The sequence below is a fragment of the Planococcus citri genome, chromosome 1 (assembly GCF_950023065.1).
Source record: "Planococcus citri chromosome 1, ihPlaCitr1.1, whole genome shotgun sequence".
In the NCBI taxonomy this organism is placed as follows: domain Eukaryota; kingdom Metazoa; phylum Arthropoda; class Insecta; order Hemiptera; family Pseudococcidae; genus Planococcus; species Planococcus citri.
The window spans coordinates 21,276,524-21,292,182 of record NC_088677.1 but is presented as its reverse complement, the minus strand read 5'-3'; the positions used below and the strand labels follow the sequence as shown (position 1 = coordinate 21,292,182).

General features: G+C 34.2%; 2 protein-coding genes across 4 annotated transcripts; one reads left to right on the top strand and one right to left on the bottom strand.

The window, feature by feature from the left end:
* The first annotated feature begins 12,038 nt into the window (after positions 1-12,038).
* LOC135849820 (protein stunted-like) lies at positions 12,039-12,926 on the top strand. Of its 2 annotated transcripts, XM_065370430.1 has the most exons (4): positions 12,041-12,222; positions 12,363-12,496; positions 12,600-12,617; positions 12,792-12,926. In XM_065370430.1, the coding sequence occupies exons 1-3, from the start codon at positions 12,194-12,196 to the stop codon at positions 12,611-12,613; spliced, it is 177 nt and encodes a 58-aa protein (XP_065226502.1). In that variant the 5' UTR covers positions 12,041-12,193; the 3' UTR covers positions 12,614-12,617; positions 12,792-12,926. The 2 variants fall into 2 exon arrangements, with proteins under 2 accessions (XP_065226501.1, XP_065226502.1); XM_065370429.1 differs by lacking the exon at positions 12,600-12,617 and having other exon boundaries at positions 12,039-12,222.
* Positions 12,915-15,427, bottom strand: LOC135849819 (diphosphomevalonate decarboxylase-like). 2 transcript variants are annotated; one of them, XM_065370427.1, is made up of 11 exons: positions 15,208-15,427; positions 14,854-14,965; positions 14,708-14,778; positions 14,563-14,630; positions 14,442-14,488; positions 14,230-14,355; positions 13,954-14,153; positions 13,765-13,884; positions 13,530-13,700; positions 13,295-13,450; positions 12,915-13,214 (listed from the first exon to the last, which is right to left on the bottom strand). In XM_065370427.1, exons 2-11 carry the CDS (start codon positions 14,909-14,911, stop codon positions 13,056-13,058), a joined length of 1,176 nt encoding a protein of 391 aa, XP_065226499.1. In that variant the 5' UTR covers positions 14,912-14,965; positions 15,208-15,427; the 3' UTR covers positions 12,915-13,055. The 2 variants fall into 2 exon arrangements, with proteins under 2 accessions (XP_065226499.1, XP_065226500.1); XM_065370428.1 differs by having other exon boundaries at positions 15,310-15,425.
* Between the last annotated feature and the right edge of the window lie 232 nt (positions 15,428-15,659).

Here is a 15,659-nt window from a genome sequence, read left to right as displayed (position 1 = left end):
GTTGCATACACAAAACCAAAATTTCAGCCGGTCTTGCGTTGAGTTTTGATCCATTTTTTTGAGGCTGTATATTCACCTGCTCCGAGCAGACATAACGACGTTGGAGAAATAATTATATTTTCCATTGAAGTGAGAGTTGGAGGCGACTCTCTACATGTACCTAACAGTTGGAGCGTTGCCTCAGCTGGTTGCATAATTTCAGTCGGTCTTGCGTTGAGTTTTGATCCATTTTTTTGAGGCTGTATATTCACCTGCTCCGAGCAGGCATAAAGGCGTTGGAGAAATATTTAATTTTCTCAACTAATTATGTAGGTAATGTAAATCTCCGTATGTTTATTTTACTCTCAATAGTCAATACCTATCTTATGCATACTTATTCCGGAAAAACATGATATAATTATAGATATTGAAATGATTATTCAATTTCGGATGAAGGTCAAGGTTAGGGTAATTGTTTGGAATTGAAAAAGCTTCGAAATACGTTGGGGTAAGTGTGTCTAAAAATGCGCACCAAATTTTGTAAACATGGACAACTTTTTATCAAATGAAGCTGGAATTTTGATATTTATACTGAAAGTTCTTCAAACATTTGGCTACAATTGGCACCAAGAATGAACATTTTGATAAATTTAGTTCTTGGTATTTGGTCACAATCTCTAGAACTACATCAATCAAGGCATTTTCATTTCTAGTGCCAATCATAGCGTAATGTTTTGAAGAATCTTCGTGTAAATTTCAAAATGCCAGCTTCATTTGATAAACAGTTGTGAATGTTCGAAAATTTGGTGCGCAATCTTAGACACACTTGCCCTAACGTTTTTTCAAATTTTGAATTCCAAAAAATTACCCCCAAATTTTGATAATTTGAAAAAAAAAATTTCGTTCATGCGAGGAGGTTTCCAATCCACAGGTATATATCATCGAAAAAAGGGAACTATTTCATCGAAAAAAAAGAAAAGGCGAAATGATGAGGATCACGTTCGGCAGCGTAGTCTCTTGAACACTCTGTCGCAATCCTGGCCATTCGGTTCATAAATTCACAGGTGAGACCAACGAGATTGAGACGTGTCGACCAATTGATTGACAGCACCTCAATATATTATCTCGCCTGTACTCATCCATGTCCTGGAACAATAATAAAGGTACAGAAAGGTAGCAAACACCACGATTAAATAAAGATCGATCCAATTAAATTATCTGTTATAGGTACTCTCTGGTCGCCATTTCTGGTGTTGTGAGACAAAATTTCGTAAATTCCCTAAAGTGTACCTCCCAGTGACAATTGGCAATCAACATCATTACCCCCAAATTTTGAAGCTGATTGAAGTGTGCATTTACAGTGTTATATTTATTAAATCTGTTTCATACAAATTCTTCAAATTCTTGGGGTTTTGACCTGGGAACAAAAAATTATTATTTTTTGAAATCAATTTTTCGAATATTTAGTGTTGAGAAGTCTTAACCAATCAACAATCTCAATACTCAACCATGATACGTTTAAAACTTTTCCATCTTTATTCAAGCTCTGATGAAGTTTTTTAAGGCAGTTCTAAGTAAGAAACATAGACAGCTTTTAATTAAGTAGAACTTGATGAGTAGAGCTGATGCTAATTAATGTTGATTTGTACACATTTGATAGGCATTAGTATCATCATCACAATCCCAAGTATAAACCATATATCGACCATAAACATAATATTGAATTTAAATCTTTATTAATGCTTTGAATATTGAATAAAATGATTTGGTTGTTGAAAACACAAATAAAATGCAGTTGAAAAAAATCAATTTTGAAGAGTAGTTTGGTGGAAACCAAGCATGATCAAACATTTTTGGAGGTGTCACAGGAAGCTTAAAATCAAATCCGTGATGCGTCTCTCTCATGGCATTACCTTTGGTGAGGATAGAAAGGAGACTTGGATTCAATTCTGGAATGATGTCAAAAGCTATGAGGTAATTAATAGTTGAGTACATATTTAATGAACACATGATTAATTAAATAAAAATCAACTAGGGGGCTTCGCCCCCTAGGTCGCTCCGCGACCTCCGCCTCCATAGCTCGCGCACTCGCTTCGCTCGTGCTGCTCGCCCTGGCCCTCGCTTCGCTCAGGCCTCTCGCCCCTCCGGGGCTCACTTTTTTAACAACTCAACTCATGCCCCTGCTCCTAAATGCAAATCAGCTGAAATGTGTCAATAGCAAATTCTACTCTGGTTCTAAAGTACAATGTTTAAAAAATTCAAGTTTGAACAATATTTCTATCAATTTCTACAATGAATTAACGACATTTTTTTTCTCAAAAAACTTACATCTATTCACTTCAGATTTATACTTGGCGTATTGAATTACTCTGGTATACTTACTGACTTGATAATTAGCTATCATCATTTTTTAGGAGTAAAATTTCTGAAATTCTATATGTAAAATTGGGTAGAAAAATGTTTAAAATTTTTGTAAAATGATGGCATAAAATGAGTAGGTAGTGAGTATGCTGCAGTAATTCAATCCTATTAAATGAAAATCTGAGGTAGGATAGTCAAATTTGTATCCCAAGTGTAGAAACCCTACCAGTGGTGGCTTAGCTAAGAGAGGAACGTGACTTGAGCCCCCCCCCCCGCGAGTGAAAATTAGAAATAATGCACGCAATAATGAACCGTTTTTTCGACCCATTTTTTTCAACAAATTTTTCGCTCTCACTTCACTTGAGCAGTAATTGCACCTTCATTTCCATACAAATTATCATATGTACATTACGAAGGGTTTCCATTACATTACCTCTAATTTCGATTTTTCATACCTAAATATCTGGTTTTGCCCTCTCTTTGAGAAAATTTTGGCTACACTGTACTGAACCCTTCTTCATCTTCACTTTAACTTTTTTACAAACAATGTTCCACTAAACATTTAAATTTGTGCTGTTGAAATAAAATCCTAACCCAAATGATCTCAAGTGTAGAACCTCCTCTCCTTATTATTTTAACAGACACCACATTCCAGTTTTGAAAAAAATAAAATACTATAGCAATGAATGTAACTCGCAACACAACAAACAACAACATCATTCCCTCCTCAACACCCCTACGCTGTAAACACGCCCACATAGCAACGTTCTGAGTGTATTGTTGTCGGTGTGCATTGTAATACGTGCATTTATAAACAATAGAGAAAGTGTTTTTTCAATTTTTTCGGCCTTTAATTTGAAAAATTCCGATTTTTTTTCTTGATGACATATCTACACGTCAAAAGGAACGTTTGAAAAAAAAATTGTCGAAATCGGTTCGATAGAAAAGGCTGGCGAACTCTATCAAGGTTTCTACTCGAAATTCTATTGTTTAAACACAATAGAAAACGTGTTTTTTCAATTTTTTCGGCCCTTAATTTCAAAATTTCCGATTTTTTTTTCTTGATGACATATCTACACGTTAAAAGGAACGTTTAAAAAAAAAATTTGTTGAAATCGGTTCAGTAGAAAAGGCTGGCGGACTCTATCAAGGTTTTCCTTCAAACATCTTTTAATATATAAGGATTATAGTAAATTTGAATGTAAAGATGACTTTACTTATATATAAATAAGATAGAAAAAAATTAATCTTGATGATATAAAAAATCTCTTGCCAGAATAAATGTCACTATAAGATGATTCCCCTACATCTTCCAAGGTGGTCGGCGGGTAGCATGATACTCCTGCATCTGCAGGGTTAAGTACAAATGCATACATATTACATACAAATTACAGGGTGACCAGAATATAGCTCCCATATTTCTTTTTGCTACTGTATCGGTGGTAACACTGCTACAGTGTCGACTGCGCGCGCAATCGATAGTGTAGGTCCGGCAAATTTGTTTTGATACGATTCCAGACACCATGGATCGCTTTATTGATAAAGAACGAGCATTTGCGTAGAAGACCGTATTTTCACTATAATAAAAGTGGGCAAAAATCAGCTTGCATCCTGGAAAATCGCGAATACGTCAGTTTACCGCTCCTTGAGTTGAAACGAAGTCCTACAAAAAAATTACACCTGACCAACATTTTTTCTGGATTGGTTTTTCATTTTTTTTTTTTACCAAAAATTGAAAGTTTTTGAAATGAACTTTTGAAAACTTTTGAAAAATTTGCAAACTTTGTTTCATAAAAGTCGGTCTGGAGGCGGAACAAAGCACTCTACGGAAAAATGAGATCAAGGAAAATTGTAGAGAATTAAATTTCGAATCGACACAATGTCATCAGTTTTTCTCTAGGATGCTTTGTTTCGCCTCCAGATCGATTCTTACGCAAATTTTTCGAAGTTCATTTAAGAAAATTTTAGTTTATTGTTTAAAAAAATCAAAAACTAAGCATCCTAAAACAAATTAATGACATTCTAACGATTCGAAATTTAATTCTCTACAATTTTGGTCAGGTGTAATTTTTTGTAGGGTATGCTTTGTTCGCCTCCAGGAGCGATAAACTGATGCATTCGCGATTTTCCCGGATGCAAGCTGACTTTCATAAAACTTACACTTCTAAGAAAAATGCTTGTGCTTTGTCAATAAAGTGATCCATCGTGTCTGGAATCGTATCAAAACAAATTTGCCGGACCTACACTATCGATTGCGCGCGCAGTCGACACTGTAGCAGTGTTACCACTGATACAGTAGCAAAAAGAAATATGGGAGCTATATTCTGGTCACCCTGTACATATTACAACAATAAACTCTGTAATTTACTGTGAATCCGATGGTGCAAGGTAGATTTTTCCTTGTGGCATGTATGGTTTGTTGTGTACCATTGCTTCAAACAGGCTCCAGAATTTGGCGCCATTCTTATTTTGATGTTGTTATAATTTCTCTAATCGGATGTATGGCAGCAAGTGTTGGAACTCTTTGTTGAGTGCAGGAATTGACAACTGATTCAGGGTATACTCCTGACCAAGAATAGTGCAGATTCAATTGCCTTCATCAGGACTTTTGATGAATGTTATTCCCTCCAAAAAGCCATTGAACCGCTTCAAACAGTGAACTTGTCTCTGAATGGTTGTTAACATTTTCCTCTCCCTTCCATTTGAAATCTAATTCTGAGTTATTCATACATGAAACTAGTCCTCTTTTAGAAATTGTAAATCTGTGAAATCATCATATGTTACATGACCAATAGAAAGGAATATTGGCGCACATGTGCTCAAAACGCAGCACCTCCTACAAGGGCATAATTATACAAAAATGTGAACTGAGAAAAATACATAAGTGGTGTAATTTTCCACTGGACTCGAATCCATCTTTCCATAAACCAATGTGGGTTATTATTGCCGTTATTCTTACTTTTATTTCCAAGGACAAAGAAGATGGGAATAGAAAAATTGATGATTGTATGTAGGTATTCCTTTCCCAGGTAATGCTGCAGGTGAAAAACAGCTAGAGGTAGTGGTTGTGGTGGTAACCGCTTAGAAAATAGGTCAGGGACGTTCATTTTCATCCATGTACAAAATTTTGTGTATCAAGATATACATGGAAGAAGGTACACACCATGTTCCCATACAACAGTGCAAAACCGACTTTTTCCACCTCATTTGCTATGAGAGGGGCCGGACTAATGGTTTGTTCCGTTGATTTGGTGACATTCATGGAACTGTTTACATCTTGAGGTTGAATCGATGACTGCACAGTGGACTGGATCAACAGTTCGGCTTTATTGTACAGAATGGTGCTGGTGTTATCGCAGTTCATATATAAAAGAGTCCTGTGGTTAGAGGGCTTGTTCATTACGCGTCTCATAGTAAAAACAAGGGAAATGAGCTCCCACTGGTGACTCTACATACACTTCAGTATCATTCAATGCAATTCTGTAATATATACACAAAAAGTGTTTGAGCCAGGTGCCATGTGCCACCAAATATTTTACAATCATGAATCTTAAAAATGGGTACTTACTCATCATCGGCTTCCTTACAGCGACAGCAGTAAAATTTCTTGTAGAAGACTTTTTTTATAAAGACGTTTGAACGACACAATGATTCCTTGGTCCATTGGCTGGATTAAACTTGTTGTGTTTGGAGTTGAATATTTCACAACAATTCCATCACATTTCAATGTATCAAGGGAAGGATGGGAGCCAGCATTGTTGATTAAGAGAAGTGCTACTGGAGGTAAACCATTTTCTTCTAAAAAATTCTTCACTTTTGGTACAAACTGTTCAAAGAACCAAGATGTGGCTTTGCCCACTTACCTATCACCATTAGTGGTAATCTGAATGTACCAGAGGCATTGGCACACATCATTATTGTCACTCTTTCCTTTGATTTTTTTGATCAGAAGCTGACATTTCCGTTCTCACAGTCAATGTTTTTTCTGGAAGCATTTTGTAGTTTAACCCCGTTTCATCCGCATTGAATATCTGGTCGAGGCAATATTTTTTTTCTGAATAAAAACTTGTAAATTGTCACAGTATGTATCTGCCGCGTCCTGATCTGCTGATAATTTTTCTCCACAAATTCGAATCTATTTTCACTTGTATAAAGGAGTGAGACAGAAATGAGAAATTTTTAAACCAAACAATGTAAGCTGATATTGTTATCAATTCATTTGACAATATTGAAAATGTTTCAAAATACATAAATAGGCTCACTTCAAATTGAATAATTATGTATTTCACGCTTTGACAGAACAACCAATAAACAGCATTTTGAAAATTCTTATACATGTAAATCAATTTTGAAAATGTGCATAGGGTAGGAAAGGCATATAATACTTTCTAATTTTAGACACATTTTTTGACCAAAAATCTAAGAACTACCCACAAACCTCAATATCAAAATGAACCAAATAATAATTGATAATTCAAAACAAAAGTGAAAATATCAAATTGAGTTTATAATTGTACAAGTACATATAAATTTGACTGTATTCACATGCTCGCTTTCATTTCACTTCATTTACACACTATTTAATATTCACACAACCCACCTACATTATTATTGACCAATGTCATGGTCAAAGTATTCTTGTATCAGGCTGCTCAAATAACATTTTTCACAAAATGGACACACGCTAGCGGTGTATGATTGGACTGTACAGTAATCTATTTTTATTTGCTTTCATTGTCCTATAGTAGAATGCTTTCCGTTACTAGGACATGCGCTGCACACAACACTTCCAAACTACACACAGTGTGAAGGATGTGTACTGGAAAATTTACATTTCTCAGAGTGCTCTATTTGTAGCAAATTCAAACTTATTAAATTGAACATTACCTATTAGTAAGTACATAATTAGCCAAGTTGCCAAGTAGTAATTTAAAATCTACTTCAAAACTCACTCACCAAATTTGCTTTAATGAAACATCAATATTGTAGCAGTAATACCATGTAAGTACAAATAGCACGAACAGGTCTCTTGACCTTAATATTTGTAGGTAGCAGGTGAAGTAGTTTTAACTGAAACACTTATAGATTACACAAATCATGGATGATCAGTTGAATGGTTAACTGGGGTCATTTTGGATTATAGGTCATGCTGATGGGTAATTTTTTTGAATTTTGAAAAGCTTCAAACTACGTTATGGTAAGATGTGTCTAAGATTGCGCACAAAATTTTGTGAACATTGACGACTTTTTATCATATGAAGCTAGAATTTTCAAATTTATGCACAAAGTTCTTCAAACATGTGGCTACGATTGGCAACGGAAATGAAAATTTTGATCAATTTAGTTCTTGATATTTGGTCACAATCTCGAGAACTACATCAATCAAGACATTTTCATTTCTAGTAACAATCATAGCCTAACGTTTTGAAGAATCTTTGTGTAAATTACAAAATGCCAGCTTCATTTGATGAACAGTTGTGAATGTTCGAAAATTTGGTGCTAAATCTTGAACACACTTGCACTAACGTTTTTTGAAAATTTTGAATTCCAAAAAATTACCCTCAAATTTTGATAATTTGAAAAAAAAATGTTGCTCATGCGAGGAGGTTTCCAATCCACAGGTATATATCATCGAAAAAAGAGAACTATTTCATCGAAAAAAAAGAAAAAGCGAAATGATGAGGATCACGTTCGGCAGCGTATAGTCTCTTGAACACTCTGTCGCAATCCTGGCCATTCGATTCATAAATTCACAGGTGAGACCAACGAGGTTGAGACGTGTCGACCTATTGATTGACAGTACCTCAATATAAAACCTCGCTTGTACTCATCCATATCCTGTAACAATAATAAAGGTCTGAAAGGTAGCGAACGCCACGATTAAATAAAGATCGATCCAATTTAAATTATCTATTAGAGGTACTCTCTGGTCGCCACTTCTGGTGCTGTGAGACGAAATTTCGTAAATTTCCTAAAGTGTACCTCCCAGTGACAATTGGCAATCAACATCATTATATGAAATGCGCTAATATCGTGTGAACCGCAGGATAGAAAGGTCCTAGTATAATATCATCCAGGAGGTCGTCTTCCAAATTGTACCTACCTAGAGTAATCTAAAATGAATTGTACTTTTGCAAACAATCTTTCAACAGAACATTGAGTACATGGTACACTGTTGAGCTTCTACTCTCTCGCTGCAGATGTCGCAATAATTGTATTCAAAAGTTTCCTTACATCCAAATTTTTGAAAATTTCAATTATATAAGATTGTTACAAGACATGAAAAAAATGATATTAGCATTACAAAATAATTTAAAAATAATTTTTAAAATAATGAAAGAAACTTACAAAAATATAAGTATATAATACCTATATAATTAATTTTGAAAAATTTACAGAGCAAAAAAATTTTAAAAAACGAAAAATAATTTTAATATAAGTTATAAAATTAATTTTAAAAATTAGCAAAGCAATTACAATGTTTTCAATTCCTCCGCTCGATTTTCTCTTCTTTCTGTTATGATTTCATTGAGAGAACCACAAACTTCATCCGTATGGCTTCTTACTAAATGAATAACATATTGTACAGTTGTTCCACCCCTTTTAATACCTTCAAAATGCTTTTTACTAGAAATTGTTGATTTTTTAAAACAAAAATTAATATAGATTCCTTGTGTACTCCAACACTAAATTCTTCCCATTAAGAGTGTTCATTTTTAGTGTAGACTGAATTTTACTTCTATGAATCTTGCGCATTCAACATCACCTTCTTGTAATTTACCATAATGGTGTAATAATCTAGTAATCATAAACACATTTTTAAAAAAAATCACCATACAGCAGACGAATACTCATACTTGAAAAGTGGACGAGAGGTTGTGTTTCTCGAGTGTTAATAAAATTGCCTACCCAGCTTGCCGTAAATACGAAGTGCATTTTTATTCAAAAAAATCACCAATCGAAACAGAAGGTATTGATGTCAATTTATAACCTGTAACTGTCCGGTGTGCTCAACAGTCATAAATCTGATAATATTTGAGCTTCGACACTGATGGTTTTCCAGCCGCAACCCAAATTTAAGTACCGTACAATCTGCGGCTCTACAATTTTTAATAATGCATCGAAGGTGTTTCTGGACATTCTAAAATCACTTCTGGACATTCTAATTCGGCATTTTATGAATTTTCTTCAAATATCGCTCGTGTTTATTTCCGGTGTTTTTCTGTGTGTCCTATGGGCTGCCTCAAAAGCTGTTATCATGTCCCACACACATCATCATCTTCATCACTAAAAGACTCCGATGAACTGGGACTTTCAACTATTACAGCTGCAGCAGTAGCCAAAGCTACGCATATGAAATTAAAAGCGCTAAAAGGAACATTGAATTAAAAATTTATATTTTTTGAAATTGAATTGTTCCTTCAATTTTGAAGTTGGGTGACTTATGATGACTACATTTTAGTCTCTTTGGCCATTATTCAAAAAAAAATATTATAAATTATTCCAAAATTGATAATTTTGTAAATTTTTAAAAATGTCTGAAAAGACAGAGGATCCATAGCTAAATATTAATTTAATTAAACGTAGGTAAACTGACGGGTTTTCCTGGCTTTGGAATCAATATGATTTGAGCTACTTTTTCCACTGGGATGGAAAATGATTATGTCGAATTATGGCATTGAATAGTGGGGTAATGAAAGATGTAACTTTTTCAGTTAACAGTTTGAGAATTTCTGAGGTGATGAGATCTGAGATCATAACACGGTGCCTTTTTAGTGGAAGATTGCTGGATATGACGTTCAACTTCTTGGCTGTTTACTTATCTCATTGGCAGAGTCATCTGAAAGGGGTTCTCCAAAATTTAGCACGAATATGATCTTCCACTGGCAGTTGATCTGAAAGGTTAGGAGTGAAGACTTTTTGAAGATGTTTTTCAAATACTTCAGCTTTTTCCCTACTTGACCTTGCCCATTTTCCATTTCTGTCCTTGAAGGGAGGGGAGGGCCTGTTTTGATATTTTAATGATCTTGTAGCTTTTCAGAGAGAGTAGTCATCATCAGGGCTCGGATTTTTATGCTGGAGCATATTTTTTGTATGCATAGAGGATAGGGAATTTTTCAATTATCTTCACGATTCATGAAATTTTAAGTACTAAAATGAGCCTAATTTGTTAGAGCAAATTTTGGCATATTTCACCATAAAAGCATATAAAAGCATATTTCGGCATTTTTTAGGGAATATTTTGTGTTTTTAGAGCATATTTTACGTTTTTAGCGGGTTTTTGGGGAATATTTTGCTCAATTTCAAATTTTTGCATCAAATTAGTATTTGGCTATTTTTCATTATTTCCCTGAGAAATTTGTGGAACTGGCAATAGCTCTCTTGTACCTACTATTTTTTTTTTTTGTTAATTTTATTTGTTTTTTATTCCTTTAATAATGGAATAAGAATTACCTTTTCATAATTTTAAAACGCTCTGTTTTGTATTTTTGTCCGTGAATTCTTGGTATTACACAACAATATTAGTAAAATCGTATAGGAATTGATTTTTCCTGTAAAACAATGCCCACATATCGTTAGGGAATATTTTTACTTTTTAGAGCATATTTTGGCATTTTTTAGGGAAAGAATATCCGAGCCCTGGTCATCATGCTTGTCGGGAGATATATTGGTTGACTTTTCCACTTCAATTTTTTGAATTAAACGTTTTTATTGAATTTTTGTTTTGAACCATGTAAACTGGTACTCATCAAATCCTCCAAATTGATGTTTGACATTTTTTAATAAATTAAATTGACCGACTTAGAAAGGAGATAAAGTCATATGTACAATGAATGAAAATTTGAACCATGACATTGAGAATATTTTTACATCCTATTCATTCTAAATTTTTTTATTTTGGTAGAATCAACCAGATATTTAAAAAATCGTGGGCTCCGCGAGATGGTTTTCAAGCTAAACTGAAATTTATTTCTCAGTCTACCTGGCGGTCCAGTGTCCACCTGATTGGTGACATTTTTCTCCTTAGCAGTTTTCTGCTCCCAAGTTCGCTTTTTAAAGCTTGTTCACGTTCGAGGATATTGAAAAAAATTATATCGCTGACAAGGGAATAAAAATTGTTTTAATATGGTATTGCGGGCCTGCAGGGTACTCGAGTTGAATTTTGAGAAAAAATTGACTAGGCAGTTTTTAAACCAGATCGTGTTTGAGGATGTTGAAAAAAATTATACCGCTAGAAAGAGGATGAAAAATGCTTTAATATAGTATAAAAAAATTGCGGGCTCCGCGAGATGGTATTTCAGAAAAACTCAAATTTCTGCAATTCTCTACTTATACTTTGAAATTTGTTTTGCCAATGTCCCTTGTTTGAAATTTGTTTTGCCAATGTCCCTTGTCCCCTGTGGCCCTGTCCTGCATATCGTTATCAACTGCAGGAGAGTTTGTTTAAAGTATTGCAATTAAGTTCGTATGTAGAAGATAAAGAATACATTATTCTTGAATAATAAGTCGCGAAATGTTTTAATTTCAAAGTATAAAATTCTAATTTCTTGAAATTATTGGGCACCTCCTCGCGAAATAACGTGCTGAATGAAATACAAATAGCATGAGCTACGTCTGTCCCAACTCCCATGTCTATCTGCAGTAAATCGCGAAAATACCGGTTTTTACAAATAGGCGACATTTTTCTCCTCGGTAGAGTGATAACATTGATAAGGTTGCGACGGACTTTACAGGGTCGTGTAATTTCAACTTTGTTGGTAAAATTTTTGCAAATTTTGTTTTTGAAGCATTACATTGTTTTTTAATTTTAAAACCATTAAGCTATTTTAAAAAATTTCATCGAGAAAGCACCATGACCTTCTGGAGGCAAGCTGGACTGAAGTAAGTTTCTACTTCGCTTTCAGTATTTGTTTTACACCGTAGTTCTATGAGAATTGTGACTTTGATATGTTGTCCATCAAACCCAATTTTTAACCTTTCGATGACTTATGATTCAAGTAATGAAACTTTCAATATTACAGCTATATTCAATATTCCAACATCGTCAGTAAAGTAATAAGACGTTCGCTTAAAGAGGAATTCAAATTAGATTCGTTGAAAAGGGACGAATCGTCCGTAAGATTCACAAACTGGAAGGACGGCAAGCCTGTAAATAGTAAGTGTTCTTATATATAAACGTATCTTGATATGTGAAAGTATATTTTTAATTCGGGTGTCTTCATTATAATTCCACTACATATATTTAAATGTTATTGTAGGTGAAACAGCGTAAATTTGTAAGTGATATCTATACTCGAGTGTAATTTAATCGTGTTCGAGTTTCTGTGGTTTTTCTAACCAAATTTTAACGTAGTTCTCTAATTTTGTGATCTAATCTGTTTGCTGTTGACCTATCTAACTCAGTTTCTCACGTTACATACATTGTTATCAATTTTTTTTTTTTTTTTCAGAAAATACATCTGCTTGAATGGAATAGAGAAGTTGTTTTAACGATGAAATGGTAGTTGTTTGTTGATTTGAGCTTGCACTGTACATACTTATTTGTAATTTTACTTTCAGAATAAATGTATCAGTAAGTGAAATAAGTAATTTATTTGCAGTGAAAATTGATTCAATATAAAAATCACCATGTACCAAAAATAATAACTAGCTCGCTTTAAAATTCGTAACATATCTAATTAAAATGAAAACAGTCTTCGTTTGAATAATTCAAGTTATTGCTCGGAGATGATATTGAGAAGTTCTCCATTAGACGATATTAAACTTTCTCCCGGATCATTCAAAATCACAGGCCCGTCTCCAATTTTGGTGTGAATAAGAAATTTGAGGGCGTTCGCAGGAATATCCAAATTTATTTCCGGAATATTTTTCACCTAAAATCAAATTCGAATGAAAGATTTTATTTTTTTTTGGAAAATTAACGCGACAATTTAGTGGGTATTCTTAAACTTACGTCAATTTTATTCACGTCGACAGGAATTCCTCGAAGATACCCCTCTTCGGTCGTATTATTGGGAAATATTTTCAAAATGGTTTTCAAAACCAAAGGCACGTTTTCTTCCAATAAGAATAAACAAGCATTAGGACCAGCATCGAACGTGTACGTTACCTAAAGAGTAGTCAGAATTTCAAAGTTTATAGGTGAAACCGAAACGAGGAACCAGTGTCTCATTTTCTCAAATCCTCACTTTAGCATGTCCAAAAGCAGCGTTGTATTGATGCACGAATGAAGCGATGCAGTGAGATACATCATTCATATAGGTTTCCGGTGGATAAGTATCTAAACAAATGGCATGAAACTGATTGCTATCGCGTATTGTTATCTCCGCAAACGAGTCGAAATCTTTGCTTTTGATGGCCTAAAATATTTCAGAATTTGAATTACGTGATTTGAGATATCCTCGACAGTATTTGAAAAATTACCTGAGTCAGTTTTTCGATATTTTGAGGGACATAGTCGAGTCTGTGAGGTAATAGTCGACTTGTAACGACAGCTCTTCTCATCCCGATAGTACTGCTAGTTTTCTTTTTGGCAGCGTTAACCTAAATTTGATAATTACTGTCAATTGGGAGCTCACACCGAATAGCTAAATCAGATCACTGTGTACTTGCGACTAAAATGAGGCAGTGTAAATTTGGCCAATGTTGTACTGGAAACACTTGTTTTGCTAGAGAATCAGAACCATCATCTAATGAACCAGCGTGCCACTGTACAAATCCTCCATAGAGACTACGACAAGCGCTACCAGATCCTAAACGAGCAATCCTCGATAACTCGGCATCAACTCCATACAGCTTTGACAGAACGAATACTGAGAATACATCGATCTATCAGCATTGTAAATAAAATAGATTTTATAGACGATGCTTCGAGGAAAAAAAAATTACCCAAACATGCAAATCCTGATGCCGAAGAGGCCAAGCCAGCTGCGGTGGGAAAATTATTCTCTGTGCAAATACGTATTTTCCAATTCAATTCTTCGCTCGGTATTTTTTCTTTTGCTAAATTTTTAACTAGAAAAATTGCCAATTTGTAAACTACGAGTAATTCTAAACCGTACGGGAAATGATCATAAATTTTAATCGTAAATGATTCTTACTCGCAGCGATACAATTACGTAGTCTGAAACTATCCATTGTCTCCTTACTGTGGAAACAAATTGCTGTCATAAATATGCAAATGGTGAATAGATAAATGTAATAGGAAAGTGAAAACTGTACCGTCCGTTGATCCATATTTCGTCTTCGGTGAAATTTGGACTTATAGCTATAGAGGTTTTGGAATGCATCTAAAAAATGAAATAACAATTTAGTGATGGTCACATTTATGCATACATTATGCTACCAAAAGCAAGCAAATACTCACGTATTCTGTACTCAAAGTCACACTCAGAGAATCGTTCAACGGTAAAATCAACTCTTCATCTCTTTTGCCCCCTGTTATAACAGATAATACAGGAATGAATACATTTTTTTTTAAATATTTAAATGAGAAAAAATCAAAATACTCACAATATTTGATCAAAGCAATGTTGACCGGAGCTACACCAGTGACACATTTTATATCCATTTTCAATGATAACAATTTCACTATCAAGAAGCCCTTAATTCATATTCCTTGAAACTGAAACAAAGCATTGTTTCAGTTTCTACTTCAACGAATTCTAAACGTGACTTATTAATCAAACTCGATGTGTAATTCAATTATTTTTATGTTGAAAATTTTTTCATCAAGGTGGTTATCAAACATTCACAACAAGTTCGACTTGGTTCGACTGATAAGAACCTACTGATAATGTACATTCGTACCGCTCGAAAATTAATTATTTTTATTTTAAAAATAAATATATCAAATGAATGACTCACCCGCACAGTTTTCGCTGTTTTTTTTTTTTTACTAATTATAAAAAATTCATGGAAAAAAGACAATAACGAACAAATCCATACACAGTGCTATCGCCAACTCACCATTCTTGCCTAGTTTGAATTTTGAAAGTGAAACTGAAAACTAAACGAATGAAGAAGCTGAGGTGCCGGTTGACGTCTCTAAACTAGTATCTGACATTTACCACTTCTTCGTCAATTGATATTTAATATTCTGCGGCGCAATGTTGAGAGAAAATACCATTATACCTACCTACTTATTTGAAATTCAAATTACAGACACGTGTTTTTGTGTTACGAATGCCCTTTTTACAACTAAAAATAAATTATGAAATGATATAATGGTCGTGGGAATTTTAGAAAATGTAATTCTTATAGAAATATTGAAAAATAGCCCGATACAATGGAACGTTTCAAGCCAAGGCGAACATAAT